Source organism: Anopheles maculipalpis, chromosome 3RL (genome assembly GCF_943734695.1).
Source record: "Anopheles maculipalpis chromosome 3RL, idAnoMacuDA_375_x, whole genome shotgun sequence".
Lineage (NCBI taxonomy): Eukaryota > Metazoa > Arthropoda > Insecta > Diptera > Culicidae > Anopheles > Anopheles maculipalpis.
Window position 1 is genome coordinate 13,971,833 of NC_064872.1, and position 22,425 is coordinate 13,994,257.

General features: G+C 43.1%; 2 protein-coding genes across 2 annotated transcripts in view; one reads left to right on the plus strand and one right to left on the minus strand.

Annotated features, from left to right (window-relative positions):
* Positions 1-22,425, plus strand: part of LOC126564160 (conserved oligomeric Golgi complex subunit 4) — a 111,128-nt gene that overhangs the window by 29,509 nt on the left and 59,194 nt on the right. The gene's annotated exons all lie outside the window — the stretch shown is intronic.
* Positions 4,230-22,425, minus strand: part of LOC126564360 (frizzled-4) — a 35,058-nt gene continuing 16,862 nt past the window's right edge. The window contains exons 2-3 of the mRNA XM_050221383.1: positions 17,576-17,775; positions 4,230-4,954 (exon numbers count right to left, since the gene is read on the minus strand). Coding sequence (XP_050077340.1) covers positions 4,230-4,954; positions 17,576-17,775 — 925 coding nt within the window. The remainder of the gene's footprint in view (positions 4,955-17,575; positions 17,776-22,425) is intronic.

Consider the following 22,425-nt stretch of genomic DNA (forward strand, 5'->3'; position numbering starts at 1 on the left):
TTTTCCTTTTCATGCGATGTGGTGTGCTGCCACCTGCCGGCAAATAAATAAAGCTACTTGTTTTGAAATATATACTGTGGGAGTACGAAAAAGCCATTGGAACGTGAAAACAACAAAAATTAGCTTTAATAAAAAATGAAATGGTTTGTTGACCGAGGGGACTAAAAGAAGTTTAATAAATCGACCCACCTGGGGTCCCTCATTAGTTGCCACGTATAAGGCCCCAGGTCGCACGTTGAACATTTACAGGGGTTCAGAATGCCAGTCGCCAGGCCGGTGGTTAAAGCGACAGCAGCGCCGGTCTTTAAACGGCAGAACCGAGGTTCAAATCCCATTCGGACCGTCCCCCCGTAGGGAGGACTGAATAACCAACTACGAACTAGAAGTACGAACAGCGAACTCGTTCGTGTTGCTGCGGGATAGATTTTTTCCGATAATTCTTGAATTCAGATCGAGTTGATCAGATCGAGCTTGAAATGTACAAATTAATAAATATTTGTGCATGTGCATAACTATGATTGTTTTGTTTTGGTCAGGACGCTTTTCCTGTGCCTCACTTCAATATGTCAACATCTAAACCAGAAACAGCAATAGAACCGAACTATGCATAATATTCAATTCAGAAAGAAATATTTCATTCCAATTTCCAATTCATTTATAAAACTGGATTTCGAGTAACATATTAATTTATATTATTCGAGAGAGCATATTAATTCCGGAGGCAATCGATGATAATTCGCTCAGTTTTCGTACGATCGAAGCATGTAGCATATTGTTGGATGCGTCTTTGAGCAGCACATCTTTTTGTGGAACACCCCACCCCGATCCATCCTCATGCTGCTCAAATAGTCAATTTTTTTTAAACATATTTGGTTGGTTCAGTTAAGATTCCAAAGCACATCGTTCAGCAAAATTTTGAAAAAAAAACACCATATAAAAATACCGCTAACCGAGTATGTCCGCGATACGACAAATAACAAGGAGAAAGAGCCTTATCTTCATACAATTAACTCATCACAAGCGATGTCACAATTAGTTATAAATAAAAAAAATACTGCTGAAAATGTGATATTGGTTGAATAGGAAATTGTTCGATTATTTTAAATTAAACCAAATCATTAAGACAGAAAGATAAGATTTACATACATTTTTTATTTATGCTAGTAAGTTTCTTAAGCCTTAAGCCTTACATACGAAAATGCGTATCATATATAGCGCTACCACATCATCATCCTTGCTCCAACTTATCCTCGAAATTAGTATGATTGCAAACTCTACAGACCCTAACGTTCAACAGACACTGTGAGGCACAATAGCAGCTGCATCACCACTGTCAGCATTACTTTATTAACTTTATTCAGTACTGTTTTCGACACAACCTCCAACGCTTGGATCGATGGTTGGGCGTTGATCTTAGTGGGGTTTCTCTTGATTTTTACCAAGCTAGGAAGACAAGCTACATTGAAGTTTGAGACAACTAAGATTAACACTCTTTTTTCATTTCTACTAAGCAAAATCGCAAATGGCACAGGACACGCTGCGGAGACATTACACAGCGCGGAAAGCCTTAAACATCTACACGGGGGAAAAAATAAGGCGCAATTCTTCAGATTCAACTACCGCTTATAAATACTTCAATCTCGTTACGAGACGACACTACGAGGCTGTTTTGCGTTTGTTTTCAATCTGCCATACATACAAATTTCTTTTTACAATCCTTTTTTTTGCGAAATGAGAAATACTTGCGCTAACCAATCCAACCCAATTGAACACACTTAATAAAATCTTGTTTACTGATTGACTAAATGACATCTTGAAAGATAACCCCACTTTCTGCTCGAAAGCTACGGATGTCGTTAAGCAAATTCGTCTGCAAAAGCAATCAATACGGCAAACATTTCACCTCAACTGGTTGGTTGATGCTCATAGCCATTATTATCGGCTTTTCGTTATCGAAAATGAACACCGAAAATTGATTTCGCTTCGCGCTTCCCAAAAGCTTCATACTCTAGCACGCTTTCACACTCGCAAACAGCACTTCCTGTGTCGAAAGTGCATTCGCACCGTTTGGAGCTCTTTAGCCTTAATCTTTACCCTGCCTATTCCCTCCCTTCGGTGGACATATTCAGGAACGCTAAATATTTGCTGCTGTGCTTAAAGTTTTTCTGTGCTTTTAAAGGGGGAGAACACACAAGAAAAAAAAAACACACACAGGCTAACGGCTTCACCACACTTCAGCACCTCGTAAAGAACAGTTTTCACGATCATGTTACCGGTCACCGGGTGATGTGATCGAATTGCTTCCAAAACAAATGGCTTCTCGTTTTAAGTTGTTACGTTACTCACAAAAAAGGCGATCCACACACACAAACTGGATTCTCATTTAATGGTTTCATAAATCTGCCACCCATTGGGGATGAAGGGGCAAGAGAATAGGAAAAAAAAAACGGGAAAGAGATCGATCCGTTCCCGAACGATCGGGCGTAGCATAAGTGGGGAAAAAATCCAATCAAAAATCGATTGCATTTTTGTGAGCTAACCATCATCCACGTACCATGCACTTGATGCAAAAGCAAAGTACCCCACCCCTCTTCCATCCCTCCCCTTCTTTCACTACACATACCACCCAAAAAACCATCATCAGCATGATCGACGATGTTGACGCCACAATCGCGTCGAAGAGAAAATTGCCACCAAAACACTAAATTATTATCGCCTTCGCCTGTTGTTTTCTTTGGTGTGCCACGGCAAGCATCACGGACACGCACCAAAGAAAAGCAAAGAAAAGCGAAACACACACACACAGAGAGAAACAGGCACACGCATCCGAAACTTGTTTTGCATTTCGGCATTACGTCCAGGCGGCGGCAACGTGCTACGTTTCCCGAGGGCATCATATTTTGGCGAACCATTAACCAGAAACGGCGCAACGGTGCACCAACTGCATTTATTATTATTTTCGCCCAGAGTCTTGCGGCAAACGATGTGCATCTTCGTTTGCTGCAAACTACGATTAACCCTTAAATGATCGTGGTCGAATGTTGGCTTGAATGCTTCTTCATTTTCGGCAGTGACCATTTCACATTTTTGTGGACACCGAAAAATGGATGGTTGGTACAATTGACTGTGACATGAAGTGGATGGCCCATACAAAAAGCGAAAACTCAAACCGGAGGTTATAAAACGTTGCTCGTTACATGATCGTAAGGTGTGAGTGGTACGCAAACATCGGCCCAAAAAAAAAACAGGACTTTCAAGTTGAACTGTAAAGACACTTTCTTTTCCTCCAATATGTTCTGGACGGGATTTAGTAAGAAACAGCTTGAGGCATTGCAATATTTATTGATTTGGCATTGCGTACTTTTTGCATGGACAACGTTTTGCATCGTTATCAATCTATTTTTATACGCAACGTTGGCTAAATTAATCGAGAGTTATGCTCGACTGCTCGAACAACTTTGGGTGCGATATGGTACGTAGTGATCGCCACTTTCCAGATGCCTCAGGTCCTTCACGACTCAGGCCTTGTACCAAAGGATCGCTCCTCATAACTGTGGCTTAACTTTAAAGTTTACTCTGAATTTATTTCGGAGCATTGGATTGATCCGGAACCTTAGAGTACAGCCCAGAGTACACGATTCGTATCTGGTACTTCATAAACTCAGTCTTAAAGGATTCGGGAATCCATCCCAGAATTCCCATCATTTAATGGATCTCCGTGGAAACAGTGAAGTCCTAGCCTGGACTTATGGACTGAAAAAAAATTAAGATTTCCAATACCAATGTGCCAAGAAATTGCCATATGACATCACTAGACGTCGCTGCATTTCTCATTTCGCAAAAGACAAACCCTTTTTGTCCAACATGATTGCGTGACCATGTCCTCCCGTACTACTCTATAAACTAACTAGTTTGTTTGTTTTAAGTAGGTTCAATTAGTTTCAATTTTCTTAAGAATCTTTCCAAACATTCCTCCGTTCTTATAGACAGTTTGGCAATAATTTTCACTTTTTACAATCGCCATCATAGAAAATATTCGCTTCAAGAACCAGACCTCTTCTAAAATTGTTCGCTTTTGAGAGGATATGGTTTGCATTTGTAATAATTTAGTAATTTAACATTAATATCACAACTTTCACACGCCTTTCACACTGATCATCTCAGTCAAAAAAGGCGCATTTTAAAGGCTTTTTTCCCTCGTTCTCGACCCCAATCCTGCTCCTTTCTCTTCACAGCACCGTCTCGTTTCCTGTTAAACTGATCGTTTGCGTCGACATCTTGTAACTACGAGGTTTCCGGTTGATGTGCGAATGGGAAGGATACTTTCGTGCGTGCCGTACCGATGGCAACTTGCCAATCGATACCGATACGAGCGGATTCTGTGGACAAACGGTTTGATACGAAACGGTCGAGTAGGTCGAGGATGCTCCCGCAAATCCGCCCAGCTTTGGTCCGACCTGTTGCTTGTAGACGGAACCGGCGGAAAGTTTACCCGCCCCACCCCGTCCACCAACACCACCGCCGACATCTCCACTGCCACTGCCATCACCACCACGGCAGAGGCCTACGATCCGTGGCCCAACAGCCCAGGCTGACGCGAGCACACCCACCAACAGCTCGATAAACGCACGCAGCAGGAAGGGCCAAAGAGGGGCCCGCGTAGGTAGTACGGATTCCTGCGAAGGATGGGGCAGATGTAGCCAGTTCTCCCGGCAAGCGTACTCGTAGAACATCAGCATCAGCAGTGCGGCACTCGGGACGGTGTAGATAAACAGGAACTTGCCCATACCGTGTATGTGAACGGGAAGGTTGTGGACGAGGGGTGGGGCGGCCGAACGCTTCCGAAGGTAGGCGGTAAACAGGTAGCCGGAACCGATCACCCAGCTCGACAGTAGTGGCACAATCACGAACGTTAGCAGCGCTTTGTCGGATTGGTTTCCGATGAAACAGGATCCTGGGATAGAAAGTAAGAGAAAAAAAAGAAAAAAATTAGGAAAAGTCGAAGAGTCCCAGCTAAGAACTAAGAATTTTATTTTAGCTGCGCCATTCCACAACAAACAAAGCATACACCAGACAAAAAAACCCTCGACCTCCTGGACAATAAATTAATAAAAAACGTGGTTCATCTCCTGTCATCGCCTTGCCTAATAGAATACCAGAGGTTTTGCCCTTGCCAGCTTTTCCCACCGTTTCCCCGTCGTTGTTAGGACTGAGATTTAAGCGATTGGGCCTCATCTTTCCCCACCAACGCCCAGCATGAAACCAACCAAGTTTTGCAATCGTAGATTTATACTTCTTAATTTCGTGCAACATTTACAGATAAATACCCCACCGTCCCCCGGTGAGCGAAAAACATCCCGCCGTGAAACGCATTTAGCATCTTTTTCCACCCGTTTCTTGAAGTTGGGAAAACTCCGCTCGATCGATTAGCGAAGTGAGAGAAAAGTGCTGCAGATCTACGACCACCACCAGCTAAGTAGAGAAAATGTGTGTGCGAGGGAGAGAAAGATTGAGATAGATAGCGAGCGCGGCAAACGAAAGCAACGGAAGGAAATACTGAAGATGGCCTGGCTTACGCCCGTTGCCGGCATGAATTAATTATCCAAACAAAATCAAACAATAAATTACGGAATAATAAATAAACATCAGGTCGCGGCCGGGCGCGGTGAAATGCTACATCTTATGCGAGTCCAAAGTTTTCCGGCCGAGTTCTTGCTTTTCCGGCAATGTATATGTGTATCGCAACAATCCGTACGATTGGGAAATTTTATGTTCTCTAGATGAATTAGTTATTACATTATTTGTGCTTTACATTTTCAAAATAAATTGTGTAAAACTGTAAATCGTTCAAAATCTCACAGATGGCGCTAGGTTATAATATACTAAGCCATACTGTCATGCGTTTATTATCACAGTAGTTGATTGCTTAACTATTCTTTTGACAATAGCCAACTAACATTTTAAATCTCTTCAAACCTTCAGAAAAACAGCAATGCATCTTGAGCAAACTCAACAGTAACTCTCCCTGTTTGATTAAAGAATAAAATCATCTGTCAGCTCTCCGGTCTACCATGCTATCGGGGCGGCTGATCAAGACCCGTCCGATGCTCGTTAACTACCCATCCCATCCTTCACCCGTACGGAAAAGCCGGAAAAAAAAGTTGGAAAACGTTCCTTCACACATCGACGTAATCGATGGATTAACCGGTGAGCGCGGCTTGCGCAGTTTACGGCAGGCACAAACAGACCATCAGACAGACACGTGGTTCACGCTGCCATCGATCTCGATCACTGCACGGCGTAATGGGCGTGAATCCTGCAGCGATGCCCTTAATTTCTTTGAACTGTTTATTGTAATTTATTTAATAGAACAAACACTGAAAAAGCACACACACATAAACTCCCTTTCGAATGTTGTTTGATGCGACTGAGCAAGTAGCCATAAATCGGTGTTATCAGCTGGATGCGTTGTGCATTCTCATTTAGACATAGGCAGGTGCATTCTATCGCTCTGTTGAAGATCGTGATCGATTGGAGGGCGTACCGGGAGAAGTTATGTTATGAAGATGTCTGGGGCTGGAAGACTAATGCATTCTGCCATCTGATGTGCGAGTGTGTTGATACGAGATCGATGAACGATACCAGCTGGTTTGCTTTCTTAAGTCAGTCATATCTTGCATAATGTATACCTTAAACGTACAATCGTTAAGCTTCTTAAATCTTCTACTTAAATACATAAAAAATTAGTCAATTTTGGCACAAAACTCTTCAGCATAAATTGCGACAAATCCTCCTCTCGTAATAAAACAAGTAAAAAGTAAAAAGCCACTCTTGCTGAAGTGCAAATAATTTATTCGCTAAAGTGCAGCCCCAGAGGTGAAAAGGGTCAATAGGGAATGGCCAGTTAACCTCGAAGGTCATTATGCGGTGAACAACTGCTTGCGAAAGTGCGTGCCAAAGCTAGCACTCACGAGAACCCTCGCCAAATCTCACCTTCAATCGATGGTCAAATAAAATTAAAAGCAGCATCTTGCAGTTTTAACCGGAAGGCGAGATTGCAGCACGCAACTGCAATGCAAGCGCAGGAAAGGAAGCATATTGCCAATCTCTTAACACGCTCGTCTAACAAAGCGATCCGGTAGAGAGGCAGAGCAAAACAAAAAAGCAACACAAGAATACGACAACAAAACATTTGAATGCACTTTACTTGAGTGACGCACATGTACGCAGCACAAGCGCTCACATTTGGGGGGCACAAAACAGCACCTGGAATGCACTTTCAAGATGCAGTCGAAGCTGCGTCTCGATCGGGTAACCATTTCGCACCGTTGAGAGGGCACAAATGGATGGAAACTGTATATTGGTGGTGGTGGTGGAATATGCTGGAAGGGGGTTTCTTCGCACCATCCTTCGACCGAGGTTTTGCGCTCTGGATATGGCGGTGAAGGAGTACTGTGTGCAGTATTGCTGTGTTCGGTGACGTGTTTTGCCCTTACCTTTTTATTATGCCCACATGCTCACACACACACACACATCCATTCTGGCCTTGCAATCTGGTCCCTGGCGATTGTTAAGGCAGGTGTGGCATTTAGTACATACTTTCATGGAGTTACCCTTAACGTTGACGCATAGGCATAGGCAACGTCATTATTTGCTGGAAAGTCTATTCTAATCCCTCAACATTTTATCTAGGAATCAGCCCTTTCATTGAGGGTCCTGCAATTGAACAACGCGAATTGAAGATATAAAATTTTGAGCGACAGTCCTCTCCAATCAGCGGTGTAGCTGCTGATTCAAATTCGCTACAATTTACAACAACCATTTCGCTTTGGGCTTCAGCTCGGTGCCCCTTTAGAGCCGTGAGTCCCACGCGTCCGCTCAGTCCGCTTATAGGAAAACCCGCCTCTGGAAATGAGGGGTATGGACGTCCTATAACCTGGAGGACGGCTAAATAGCTACTGAGCGAATCGGAGGTCTGAATTTCTGTATCGCTACTTATTACCGTTGGAGCTGATGAGATTCCTCCAGCATTCAAAGCTTATCTACTGGCTGTGACGACATCTATCTCCCCAAGAGTTGGCCAGCGTTGTAGTATAAAGCCCAAGTTGCTACAAATGAGACGATGTCATTCTTAGTACTCCTTGAAGTCTCGTCCTTTTCGATACATATCCTTCGGTTTATCTTGCTTTCGTTTACTAATAAAAAAATGGTTAAAATTGCGCTCATAAAGACTTTAAAGATCAAAAGTTTCTCTACATAGATTAAACCAGTTACAGAACAACTTTTTTTACAATAAAAACACCTTCCAGTCTCAGCAAACATTCTCTCCCCCATTCTAAATGTTCTTCCTTTATAATAAATGCAGTCATTTACTTTACAAATACCTGCCTCATGCATTTATATGCTGCCCTTTTAACGAACCCAATTCCTTTTCGACCAACATTTCTGCTCTTGGAGCATTGCATTTTCCAGCTTCTTTTGAATATTCAGCAGCGTTCGTGAAAACGGTGAACACTGCACAGCCACAGCAAAATGCTAAACGAAGGTAGCACTGCGCCACGAATTCAATCCCCACTGCATTGCTGAACTGCGCCATTGTTCCCATCGCTATGCTTCCGCCGGCTATCTTTATCTCCTTTTCACTAGCAGCCATCCTCCATACCTTCACTAAATCGGTGCTTTAGTTTACTTGTGGGAAACGAACACCATCTTCCCAAATGTACATGATCCCGTGACCCGGAACCCTGGGCCACCGAAACTCCACAGCTTATGTTTACAATTTAAATAAATTACTAGCACAGGCCCAAGGGTAGAAGCCATCCTTATACAGCGCGACAGTAGCCAATGCCGAGCGGAGCCATTTATTTCACATTTAATTGAATGCATTCCCCATTTTGCCCTTACCAGAACTAGCAGGTCCAGGCTCTAAGGGGACAAAAACACAAATGAATCCACCTTTCTACCAAACAACAAGTTTGCATTTGTTCTCCCGTTTGCCACAACCACAATCGACCCGAGTTCGAATATTCCGGTGCCTTATTCCTTCATTCTTGTTCGGAACAAAACAGAATTTCTTTTTAAATAAAAACCAACCAGAAAGCAAGCAAACGCAAACGCCCGAAACAATGCGTTCGGTCAACTGACTAGCATCGGAACCGCTCTTCCTTGGCAGGATTCCGATCAACCTTCCACTGGTGCAGCTTTGCAAAAAGAGAATGAAAAGGGGAGCATAACTTTACATAGGTCGGTGTCGTGGACCAAAGAATGACTCGACAAGGATCGTGGTTTTGAATGGTTCCATTGTTTTCCCGTTTCGTGTATAGGGAGAGGAAAGGGGGAGGGGGAGGCGGTCCCTTCTCGATCCGCTGGGGAGCGAGGGATGCTGGTTAATGTAAAGATTGAGAATGATTTATGCGCTTCGTTCGCATAATTTGTGGCTTTGTTTTATGCTCGCTGTACGCGATCGATGCTACGCGATCGTTCGATAGTGTGGTGCATAACCCTTGAGGGTACAGTACGCGTATCACTACTGTTTCTTGTTCAGAATGAGAGTAAATATTGAAAGATTTAAAGTATAAATATGTAACAAGCCCTTTCATAATCGAGTCTTAAAATTTAAAGGCTAATTATGTTATTTCAAGGCCAATTGTGTATTAAAAGAATAATTTAGAAAACTAAAACTACTATCCTATTGCCTCGTTATCTTTTCGCTTATGGGAAGTTTGAATAAAAAGATCACAATGCTTCCTAGCGTGGGAAGACTGAGGTCGACACGGTCGTCCCATTGCAACAAACAGCCACTAACAAGCAGAACTCGCTTGTCTCAACCGAACCGTGTGCACTAAACCGCTTCAGACAATCCTTTTCCGAACGCGAACAGCTAGCAGAAGATCCTTTTTCATTGAAAAACCAACGGTTCAACTACCGCTTCAGTTGCTTCTTCTTCACGCCATTACCGACACGTCGGTAAGTTCTTTTGCCGGTATATTGCAAGTACTTCAAACATTACGCCGGCTCGACAGAAAATGGTGTGAATCCTTTCTTTTGCTTCTTACAAAAGAAATATAAAACGATGATCGCCAGCATGGTCCGTGCGATCATTTTGATGTTTAAATTATTTACTCAACACGTGTTCCTTTTATAGGATGAGCAACACAATCGGTGCTTCTTTATTTCAATGAAACTACAGACGACAGAAGTGCTCCTTTTTTCAATAGCAAAACAATAAGCTACAACGCCGCCATCCTCCGGATATGCAATTCGAGTGCACTAACGGATGGTTCCGGCCAGCAGAAGCGTGTGAAATTTGACGGTTTAAGGTGTAATAGAATATGGGGGAGTTATGGACCGTTTGAAAGGATTTGCCTGATTGCAACACAATGGAGCAAAGGTGAGAATGGAGTTGCATTGTACTCCATTGTGTCTGTGAATAAGGGAACGAAAATGAAAACTATTGAAAGTGCAAGCTTTATTGGGCACTGAATATTTATGGATATGAGCAGCATAATGGTGCAAAACTGCTAAATAAGAAGTTTTATTTAAAAAATAAGAAGTGAAATGCATTAAAAATAGACCAATTCTGAACAATAGAACATACTGAAGAAACATACATAGAAAACATCCTGCCTAGAATGTTTTAAATTTCGGGTACTTTAACTGATATTTTACTACAATAAAGCACCATGCAATATCTTCAGTTTTCCACGACATGAACGATGACCAAATACACGTCTTTATCTTTCTCTAGAAGTGAGAAGCAATTTTAAAACATGATGAGGTTATCGCCGGTGCTCAAGATATGCTTCACTGTTTCCAACTGCTTTGCTCAGTGATAAAATTTATAGCACTTCTTCAATATTCAGTTACACTTCCTCGTTGAAGTCATAACTGCTCCAAATCAACGGAAACATTTTTTCTACAACAAATACATTAAATAGAAGATGCTGAGCTGAGACAGCTGAGCAGATCGCTAGGTTATATGGTCTACAAAATTCTTAATAAAGGTCTTGTTTGTATTAATATCTACATTCTGTGATTTTTAATGTCACTATCTTACACCCTACCGTTTCTTCTGCCTTTACATGCCCAACAGAAAACGATCTAAAATGTGCCACAAAAAGCTATAAAACGACCAATCGTTATCGGTCGTTCAAAACCATTCCAACACCTACCTAAACAAGCAACCGACCAGCCTCATAAACCACTCGATCAATCCGACCAAAAAACGGCACCATTTCCTCAATAACCTACCCAAACACATCCGGCCAGTGCGGTTTCCAAGCGGTAGCCCTAATCAATTTCTATCGACGATAAATCAATCAATTCATTGCTGCTGCCTTTTTACCCTGAATCCTTCCATACCTGCTACACACAGGCAGGCTTGTTGCTCCTCCATTCAGTCACTTCACATACTTTAAAACATATCTTATCGCGTGGTTGGTCCGAAAAAGTTGTCGTTGATTTACAACCACGTGCTTCGTTCCCTTTCCAACATCAGCCACCCGGTTGAGGAAAGCGAAAGAGCGGAAATCAATCGACTCAACCTTACGCCTGCCCAACAATGAAGCTATTTTCGTAAAATCGTGATCACCGCTAGGGCGCCATTTGTCAAAGCGGTGCGATAAAAACAGTAACCGCGCCAGCAAACCGTCCGCGGGTGATTAAATGCGTTCTCTAATAAGCTTGTTAATTATATTTTTATGTTTGCCCTTTTTGTTTGCTGATGAGTGGTTCGTTTTATAGCAGAATTAAAATTGCATGTAGCGCATGGTAAACACCCATGAGCGATTATCGTTTACCGTGCGTGACATTTAATTTATCAAAAGCTAATTGAACGCTAAAAGCTCTTTATTCTGGGGAGGGAACAATGTTAATAGAGAATTGTCTTCACTACAATGCTTAACCGAAATGTACTTTATTTCCAATTGACTACGCTCCCAATAACCATCAACTGTCAGAACGTATGAGCGATTGCTTCATCCCACTGGCCGATGCGGTGCACCGTGCCGTTCCGTTTGATTGGCCCTAATTAACCAACCGACTCGAGACGACGTTGTATCCACACCGTCTCGTTTCCTATGACCATGCAATGGCAAAAAGGCTCCTCGCTCTACTCTCTCTTTGGCAGCTGTGCTACCGTCCCGGGGCAACCCTGGGACCCTAGAAAAATTGGCGGCATACAATAAAAACAAAAAGCGAGGCGAAAAATAATAACACCATACGGGACCGAAACAGACAAACAAAAACAACCCACACCGACAAGCTTCCGTTTGTTTGGCAGGGCCGGCGAAGGCAATCAATCAACGCGAGTACGCAACTGACCACAAAGAGCGCGTCTAGATTGCACGGAACATCATCGCTACACGGAACATCGTTCGCACGATCAATCTAGGCTGATGCGCGTACCCTACTGCTGCTGGGTACCATCGTCTCATCAACCGGTTGCCCGGCATGCTCTGCCAGACGCGTGGAGCATCCGAAGTGGTGGTGGTGGCGGCAACAACTTCCAACAGTACGACAGCTAGCTCTGGGCTCGTGTGGGGTTGGGAATTTTGGAGGTCCCCCAAATGTGCGTAGCGTCGCGAGGAAAGATGGCCCGAAATAACCGGTAGTACTAAACGGAGGGCTTTCTTATCAGTGGAATAGAGGCTATCGTGGTGGGCCGTTACCGCCAGCAAACAAGTAAACCCACGAATCCCAGACACGCATATGTGTTCCGTGATCGATCACATCTCAAACTACAGCCGTCAACGTCTGATAGCATCGAGGAACGAAATGTAATAAATTTCACCAAATCTGACAGGACATTCGATAGTGCAAGAAGGGAGCATTCTTCCCAAATATTGCTCGCTGAGTTTTGCTGAAGCATGTTAAAGAAGATGTATTAAATCAAATTAATGCTTCATTTCTCATTAGTCTGGGTCTGGGCGTCAAAGAGGGCTAGTGTTGTTTTGGTTAGCAAATGCACCACAATCCATACAGCACAAGTCATCAAAATCTCTATAATTAGAAGATTTAAACGTCTCGACGACGATAATGAGCATAACTAACGAGAAGCGTATCAAGAAGAGAGCAGAACCGCATACACACACACACTCACAACGCACGCAAAAGAACCCGAAAGGATTGGATTTTCTGATTAGTGTTGCTCTGACAGATGTCTCTTGCTGACACATTTTAATGTATCGCCAGACAACGCTTGGAGCTGATTTTTCCGCTTCCGACAACTTTAAATGACAAGTGTTGACATACGTTCTCCTTAATTATGCACCTCAGTGGGAAAGGTAAAGAAAGAAACTAAATCATTCGCAAAATTGGAGATCACGTAAGGTGTGTGAGGAAAAAGCTCCATAAAACTATTTTTCGTCAACGTTATGCACTGCAAAACATACAAAAATGTTACAATTTATTATGTACGAACAAAAAACCCGCTCCCCATTTCAGCGAACGCCAAGGACCGGTTTTAAATGACATGGAATGTCATTTAAAAATGTGCCGCCCGTTTTGCATTAAATTATGGCTCGCAGAATCGGGGAGGAATTGATTTATATTCAACAGCAACAGCAACGACCAGGTTTTTCGCGCAAAATAAAAACTTTTATATGACCATCGAAACAAGACGCGTCCCTGTTGCTTCTGTGGCAAGTACTTCCTTTTCGAATCATGGCTTCAATTCAGGCATTGCTATAAATATTACAAAGATTCTTGCATGTGGCAAGGGAAGAACAATTGAATTTTGAATTAAAATATTCAGAATGATAGATATTTAAGCATTCTTTGAGAATATAACGAAATTTTTCTGATTTTTATTTTACTTTAGTTTAAGACTTTTAAATTAAATATTATTTCTACATCCAATTTCGAATCAAATTTATTACTTCTTAAGACCCTTAAAATGTAGTTTAATGTACCTATTAAAATTTACACACCAACAGCCCTATAATCGATCATGAACGTACGTACGTCATCGCTTGAAAGAGACTGAAATCCATAAACCGCCAGCGCTGCGTGGCCATGGCCCGCTTGAAATGCTGGTGATAGTAAATCTCACTGGCAATGCTGTAGCTCCATTTATGGGTAGAGCAGCATAGCCCAGCCTGTCGACACCGCGTGTCACTACGAAGTCGTGACATTATGTCGCACTACCGTTCTTGCTCGCTAAACTGCTAACAAGCTTCCAGCAAACTCAAGCCATTCTTTTAACATAAAAATCCTTCTTTTTCTACTGCTTCGCTTAATACCAGAATATGGAAACCATCACTGCAAACGATATTGCAACGCACTGCTCGTGGAAGCAGGCACGAAAGGATAATGATTGGCCGAATGATCGATCGTTAGCGATTCTGCGCACCGCCGAGAAATGCAACTACAAGCTGCACCATTGTTGCCGGTGCCATGTTGGTACGAAAGGAAAGCATACATGATAAGGGAAGCATAAGCAGCAACAACAAAAAAAGGCATTCTGAGAACAAAAAAAACACGGGGAGGGTGAAATATGCTTCAACCAACGAAGGGCAACCATCGAGCACCATCATTCATAAAGCAGCATGCATCTTCTTGGTTCTCTTTATTCTCTGCACACCGATGCAAGAAGGTGTTGATCGTGTGCAGACGCGCTTCTTTCGTCTTGCTGGCGAAGGTGTTGAACTGAATGCATTTGCCTCCACGGTTCCGCGCGTTGCCAAGCACGCCACGGTACACACCGCACCGCACACATTCATAATAACGTTAATTCGCTCCTCGTTCCCGGATTGATTTATTTCCGATTATTACTGGTGCAGTGCAGTTTTCCTACACGTACACGTAGCACCTTTGGCATTGGAAGAATATTTTCTTCGACCTCCATCGGCTGCACTCTCCCTGGTGCCTCTGCTCCGGAACACTGAGGGCAGAAAAGTCGTGCACAAAAAAAAAAAAACGGTTCGAACCGAAACACATAAATAATACAGCAACACACCGTCTACGAGATTGCAAAACTTGTGCAGCTCATGCGAAACAGCAGAGCGAGCGAACGAGTAATGCGGGCAATGTGTTGGCGCATCCGATGCTGGGTGCATCCGAACAGAAGCATGGTAATACGATTCGCTTTGCCACCTACCTACCAGCGCCGTGTACGGGTCGGGCTGGTGGTATGGTGCATGCCGCATAAACATGCCGTCTGCCGCTCGGAACAAACTCGATCAACCGGTTTCAATCGACACCTCGTCGTCCCGAATGTTTCCACCTTCTCTTCGATCATCTCAATGCAATGTTGTAGGGATGATTGATTTTTTTTTGTCGCACTATGCTTTTGTTGTTTGAGTGCGCTTCGCTTTTTTCTTCTCTTTAAACACACAAGATAAATTTGTGCTATGATCGAACAGATTCAATGATCGATCGAGGTGAAGTTATTTGCACGCGGAGCTTTTTCCTGCCGTACTGTTGAACGTGTGGAAATTTTTAATTATTTTTGTTATGGGTCGTTACACCAATAACAGCTACTAATCAATTAATTAAGCTGTTCAAAATAAATATATCAAATTAAAACTAATTTTTAAACCTCGATTTGACGTTGCAGAGCATCCATCATTAGTTTAACGACCAGTTAAGTATAGTTAATCATGTCCAAGTACAGCCTAATCTCATCAGATATTTAAGTCCATTTCAGAGTAGAGATTTTTGGAAGTTGTACAGGAAGAAAATAATCTAATCAGTAATTGAAGCTAGATATTCCTGTTCCAATTCGTGCTTAACATCAGGTATCAATCTTTAAGGATACTCAGTTATTAGCTCTTATTCTTCTTGACTTAACGACCTACTAGATCACGCCAGCCATCCAATGGCTTACTAGTTCTGCCGATACAACGTAGTTGGTTAGTCCGAGGTTAGGGATTTGAACTCCGGCCCTGCTCTTTGAAGACCAGCGCCGCTGTCGCCTACACCACCGAACCGCCCCAAGTTATAAGTCGTTATTGGGATAATGGACAGATGGTTTAAAAAATGCTATAAAAAGCGTTGAGAAACCTCAATTTGTAATACGAATTGCAAACTGTTAACATTTATGTGACTTAAACCTGAACTAAGATAATAAAAACTGCGCTGTAATAGACGAATTGATCTTACTATTCTGATCAAAAATTCAACACGTGCCTAAGAGACTAGGAACTGCAATAGCAATTGACAATAAAGGGTACAGATATTTCATCACCATAGTTATAAGTTACAGAGCCCAATTGTAACTCGGCTAGAAGCCCTAATACTTTGTACGCCTGGACCACCAATAGTACTATTTAAATACATGCATGTTGGTAAATATGTGATCTACACTTCTTCCCATTCTTTCAAGAGCCTACCAGCCACTGGTCAACATGAATGAGCCAGTTACAATATTGAAACAAGCTCGTCTGAATCTGCCGACCGTTGCGGTTAGTTTTGTTTTGGTTTGATGTCATTTAAACACACTCTTTCTACTCAGATAAACTCAGATAGCTAGACAGCAAACATGCTAATTACACTGGAAGCATGAACGCTTTCTCGGCAGAAGAAAGGATTCTGACTTTCTTCTGCCTTCTGAGAGGAATAAGCTCTGAGCTTATTTAATCTTCCCCATCAAGCACCAAGCAAACATTCGTATTTCACCTTAGAGTGGGTGAAACCGTGTGAGAAGCCATACTGAGAGCTAACCATAACGCACACCAACACTGGAAGAACCTTCTCCCTCATGGGCACGCACATGGCGCACTGTCAACAGAGGGTGCGTATTGCCGCCAGGAAAATGGTTTGACACCAAACAAGTTTCAGCGATAAAAAAAAAAAAGTAAAACGCACGGGGATTGTACGTCGGAACTGTCCAAAAAAAAAAAACTCAAACGCAACACGTAACCTCCAAACACACGCGATCGGTGGCAGATAAGCACCGGTGACATCTTCACTGCACACACGACGATGCAAGGAAAGGAGGCAGTAGAATGGGGACTGGGGACTGCTTTTTATCAACAGAACAACAGTGCACATTGTTGGCTGTCAGGCAAGAAGGTAGCATCGTGATAATGGTACGCTAGGTCGTACCCGTGTCTCGTGGGGACCACCCCTCCAGGGGATGTGCTTTGGTTCTACAGGATAAGTTAGCCGCCGACCGTAGAAGATAAGCAGCAAACCTCTTGTTAATGTTTTTGTTTGTTCAGGGTTTTTTTTTTTTCGATGCACTGTTCGGTCAATATTTACTTGCTGATAAAACCCCCAAAAGAAAAACCAACCGTACTACATTTTTATTTCCCAGTTCGATTCCCAGTTTTTCTACCAAAAAAAAAACGCAGTTACATTACTTGAGTAAATTACCTAAATATATGATGCGGCGGAAATGCCGCCCAAGAAACCACCCAACACAATAATCAACGAGGTGTCATAAACGGAGGCAAATGTGACTACCAGAAGGTACAACAGTCATTGTGTGGTTCCGTGTCGCCTCTCGCAACGCGACGCAAGCAAACCCCGAAAAACTCCACACCCCGGCACAGGAAGTGGTGTCTCGTTAAATAGAACCATTAAATAAAAAAAGACACACCGAAAAACAAAAACAAACACCAACAAAACTTACCGAAAAGTTCATCTGCATCGACTAGCCGTGCCACCAGCACGATCACGGTGAGGATCGCCGGTATGCCCCAGGCCGCCAGCTGGAACAGCGTGTCGTGGGATGAGTTGGGTTTCTCCGCGTGTATGTCGGCGGGTGACCCAAGTTCGGTACCCAACAGTCGGCGGACGGATTTACTCCAACGCAAACACAGGATCGCCCACCTGCAGGAATAGAGAAGAGGGAGAAGGTATTTGATGAGTTTAGATTGGATGCGTCTAGGAATAAATAATTTAACGTATGTAGCAGCCGACGCTTACGGTCGATTTGTGAGGTCTTTGAATAAATTGAACAAATCTTTATGATTATTGATTGGGTCGAGTTGAATTCGCAGTCGAAAAAGTCCTAACATATATCTTTGCAAGTTTATTTATGGTATAAGAATGAATTAGAATAGCTGTCAGGTGACCAATCATAAATTTAATTTAAAACGATGTGAGGACTAACTATCCAACATGGTGGTATCAATAAGTCTAGAAGCCCGTTCGATGACTGGCGTCGATAAGTCATGCAGAAGATACTTAAAGCTTCGTAAAAATAAATAAGTGCTTCTGAATGATGATCTAAAGGACCTGTGTCTAAAGGATATTATGCTGATGCCTAATATTATAACTCATAAAACAATAAAACATATCCCCCAGTTCCCAATTACTAATACGTGAAGAGCCAATAAATTGCATTTCTGGAAGCCACACCCAGCCAGATGCCGACTGACCACCTACATTCCAACTATACGACCGTAGCTTCCAACACCCGGTTCCAAACAACATTTTTATTCAATAAACTAAAACCAGTAGCTACTGGGTGAATCCTTTTCTTCGTCGAGGCCGACATTTCCTTCCCACAACCATCCCATGGGCCGCAAGCGATCAAGACGGAAGAGAACATAAAAATCCTCCACGCCAGTTGGCGGAAACGGTCGCACTGAAGCAAAACGCGAGGAAAAATCTAATTAGTTAAGTCTATTTTTACATGAAACATTTACCGTGCCCGATTAGATAAACGGTTTGTGCGCGCGCGATCCGGCGTCCGGGAGAGCGTTCCTCCTCTCCCCCAGCCGAGGAGAAGCTTTGCTCGATTTAATTCGGCTTTCTTGGGTTGTTTTTTTTTTCAGTTTTTTCTTTTTCTCACCACCATTTTTCCCCCATTCCAAGTGAGAAGTTCGACGGTTGGAGCCGTTTGTCATTCGGTTTCATGGATCCTCCGGTGGCATGGATCCGGTAGATGGAAAGAAGGATCGGGGACGAAATAAAAAAGCGATACACATAAACTACGTCAACCGCGCGCTGGCCCCGGCGGTTTCTGCTACGGGTGGTGGCGGTCGTCCCGGCAGCGAGACCGAGCGAGAGAGATTTAATTAAAATATGCCAGATAAAATGGTGCGATTAACGACACGCCGCAACGGATTATGACAGGCCCGGTAGTGTGTTGACGGTTTTCGGTGGTCGCCGTGTCTTTTGCTTGTTTTGCTTGTGGCTTTGACCTTTGCATGGGTAGTTGGACTTTGCTGATGGTTGAAAGTGATAACTTATGGGAAGAAAATGATGGTTTGCTTATTTCCTTAATGATTTTTAGATCCCAAAGATCGTGAGGATCGATGATCACATAATGGACATAATGCATATAAAGCGCCGAGAGTCTAAATATTTCATATACATTTTGAGTTCCATGAAGGCTTAGTGCTTGGGCAGTAAAAAGGCAACAGTTTTCGTAAGGCAGGTCCAGGAATCGAATCCTTTCTGGACCGTACGTAGGACTGACAATATCTAGCTATGGGCAAAAGGAAACCGAGGAAAGCCTGGCAAGGCAATCCAATCCTTTCGAGGTTGCAGTGCCAAAGATGAAGAAGAAGAACATTATAATACAAAAAGCTGGTAAGAAATAAGTAAGAAAATATTCATGAGGAATATACATAATCTAACATTTTATCAAACTTTCCATCTGCTGCATAAATAATTCTTCTTGTTGGCTTAACGTGCTGCTAGGTCATGCTGGACATCGATTGGCTTTTACTGGACATGCTGATAACCACTTAGTTTGAGGGACGGTTAACACTATGAAGGAACGGTCCGGAAGGGATTTTAACCCCGGTTCAGTCGTGTGCAGACCGCTGTAGTCTCTACTTCCCGAAATAATGGTAAACTCCCTTTTGAAGTTCAAATGTGATACCCCCTATCTGTATTACTGCATGCCACGCCATTTTTAGCCACTTATCCACAGCTTTCCCAATTAATGATTGGCCAATTTTTTGCCCAAAAAATATGACCATAACTACCGATCATCTCTTCCCGCTTTCATCACCGTACGGGCTTGATTGGTTTGCCTATAAATTATTGCACGCTGCGGTTCCATCGGTCCAAGTCCAGCCCGCTTCATAGGTCATTATTTATTAGCTGATTAATTTTTAACATCCCCCAAAAGACCCGAAACGCGGCAAGTTCAACGGGGCGTTGTGCTCCCCATTCGGTAAAGAATTTGTTTTAACGATGTGTCAATCGCCCTTTCCGCGAGCGTTTTTTTATCGGACGCCGCAAGATGGATCGCAAGCGTTTAATTAAAATGGTCGGCCCCGAAATAAACGGTTTAGCTTAAACGCTCGATTTGATATCAAATAATTACATCAGGATTAATACATTGCTCACGCACCGTACAGAGTAATTAAAGTAGCGTTTTGGATGTAAGCTTTTGAACAACTAACTGGTGGGGTTCTCCTCCCAACCAGTCCCAAACATGACATGAGAAAAATGTCCAGTTTTACTATCATTACTAACCAACGACAAGAATTGAATAATTGGAGACTTTTCCTTCTACAACAATCACCCTTCAAACGATGGATCATGGTTGAAAGAATATTGCAAACACAACAGATACTTTACGCCTTTGTCCTAATAATAAATAATGGAAACAGTCGTGAGATGAAAAGATATTGCTTCCCTTTGCTGGATCGATGGTTGAAAACCGGTCACAAACAACAACAAAAATCGACCCATTTCAACCCGTCCCGAACCTCAATTGGACGGACACTCAATTTTGACAGTTTCCGTGTGGAGAGGGAAAGATTCCGAAAACGATTAGGATTCGTTTTGTGGCGCGGCAAACTGCACAAGCCGAAACGAGATCATCAAGCAGCACCACGGACGTATCAGATGGAAATGATAAATGGTGCCTAGGTCGTGTTGATTGCATCTAGACGATATCGCTATCGACCGAGATAGGCAATAAAGATTGGAAGAGATTGGAAATAGCCCCATCGTTAAGATGAGAAAGAGTTGGATATTTTGGACTTCGTTTGTTAAAAACATTTTTTTTAAAGCGATGATTAATACTCCTGCTTTTATATTATTCTTCTACCGTTTTCAAGAACGATCGAATGAAGTACTCCAAGCAAACCTCAACGACGGGAACGATTAGGTGAATGGCGTGTGCGTACACCTTCATGCAGAAGGAAAAGACCCGATGTGCACGATCTCTTGCGCAACTCGGTACATGCTGGCTCCACCGCGAGGGTCAATTAACCTTCTTCGCGCATCGATTGACCGTCGTCCCACAAGCCACAGAGAACAGTTTTTGTTTCTTCATACGTGCTTAAAGCTGTGCTGCGCGACGAGATTCTAACGTCCGGTTGTGTGGCTGAAAAACCACGGCTATTTTTCTACCCATCTTTAGGATGGCTCGATGACGAGACATCATTTATCAACATGGCTGATTGGTTTGAAGTGTGTTTATGTATCTCGACGCTCGTCTGTGTGTGTGTGTGTGCGTACACGGATCGATGGGTGATCGACATAGCTGCCGGAGCAAGCGGACAAGGAGCCGACCCATCTTGGACACTTTGGAAACTCCAACTCCACCAGATAGACTTGACAAGCCGCCCTGTTTTTTTTACCATTTCCTAGAATAGTGGTATGTTGCTTATTTACACTGATCGATTGTGCCCGTGGATTGAGCGCGAGACGCACACGTCCAGTTGGCGGCTAGATTGTTCAAGCTGGACAGCTGTACTGCCAACACCTCGCCTATCTATCGATCGTTTGATTGCTACACAGGGAGCGGGGTCACCGTGTCCGGTGGAGCTAGTTTTCAAGTGACTTCGATCTACCAGTCCGACGTCTTTTCAGGGTTCATTTCACCCTCCCGCCCAATAGGCCCAATCGCTCTACTGAAGGGTTGTTGTTGTTCCTTCGGTCAACCAAACATTCAAAACCACCGTATCGGTTCGCCGGCTGTCAAAGATGACAAATTGTTGCCTGATAAAGTGGAAATTAAATTCTCTACACATTTCTGTTCTGTGCCGTGCGTTTGAGGAGTTTTGTTTTTTTTTCCTCACGTCGGAGTCGGTCGAAAATGTGTTTTCACTTTTGGACATGGTTCATAAACATACGATTATGTTTTCCCTGCTGCCACTCAAGTCCCAGAGCAGCCCGCAAAGAAGTCAAAATGATCCAGTTTTATTTCGTTATTTCCAGCATAGCTTGCAAGAAATTCGGGCGAGATCATTCGATCCGTTGCAGTATTATTAAGTTATTTCATAACCAAGATTAACTTGTCGCCTCTCAACACGCTTCCTTAACTATAATCGCGGCTTAAACCTGATAACGTCCAGCCGGTGCACGATACCGCGATGGCGCAGGATGGAATAGATTTGTCACTTTATTCTATTTAGGTTAGTAAGATTAGCATGCCAGCCTGAGCAGCTGTTGTGCTGAGAAGCTTTTAGAGCGTTGATTCAAACACTGCGAAAGAGATAAGTCAGCCATGTCAATATAGAGTTGGGATGGGCTTAAAAACGGTCAGCTCTTGGTCAACACGGACAA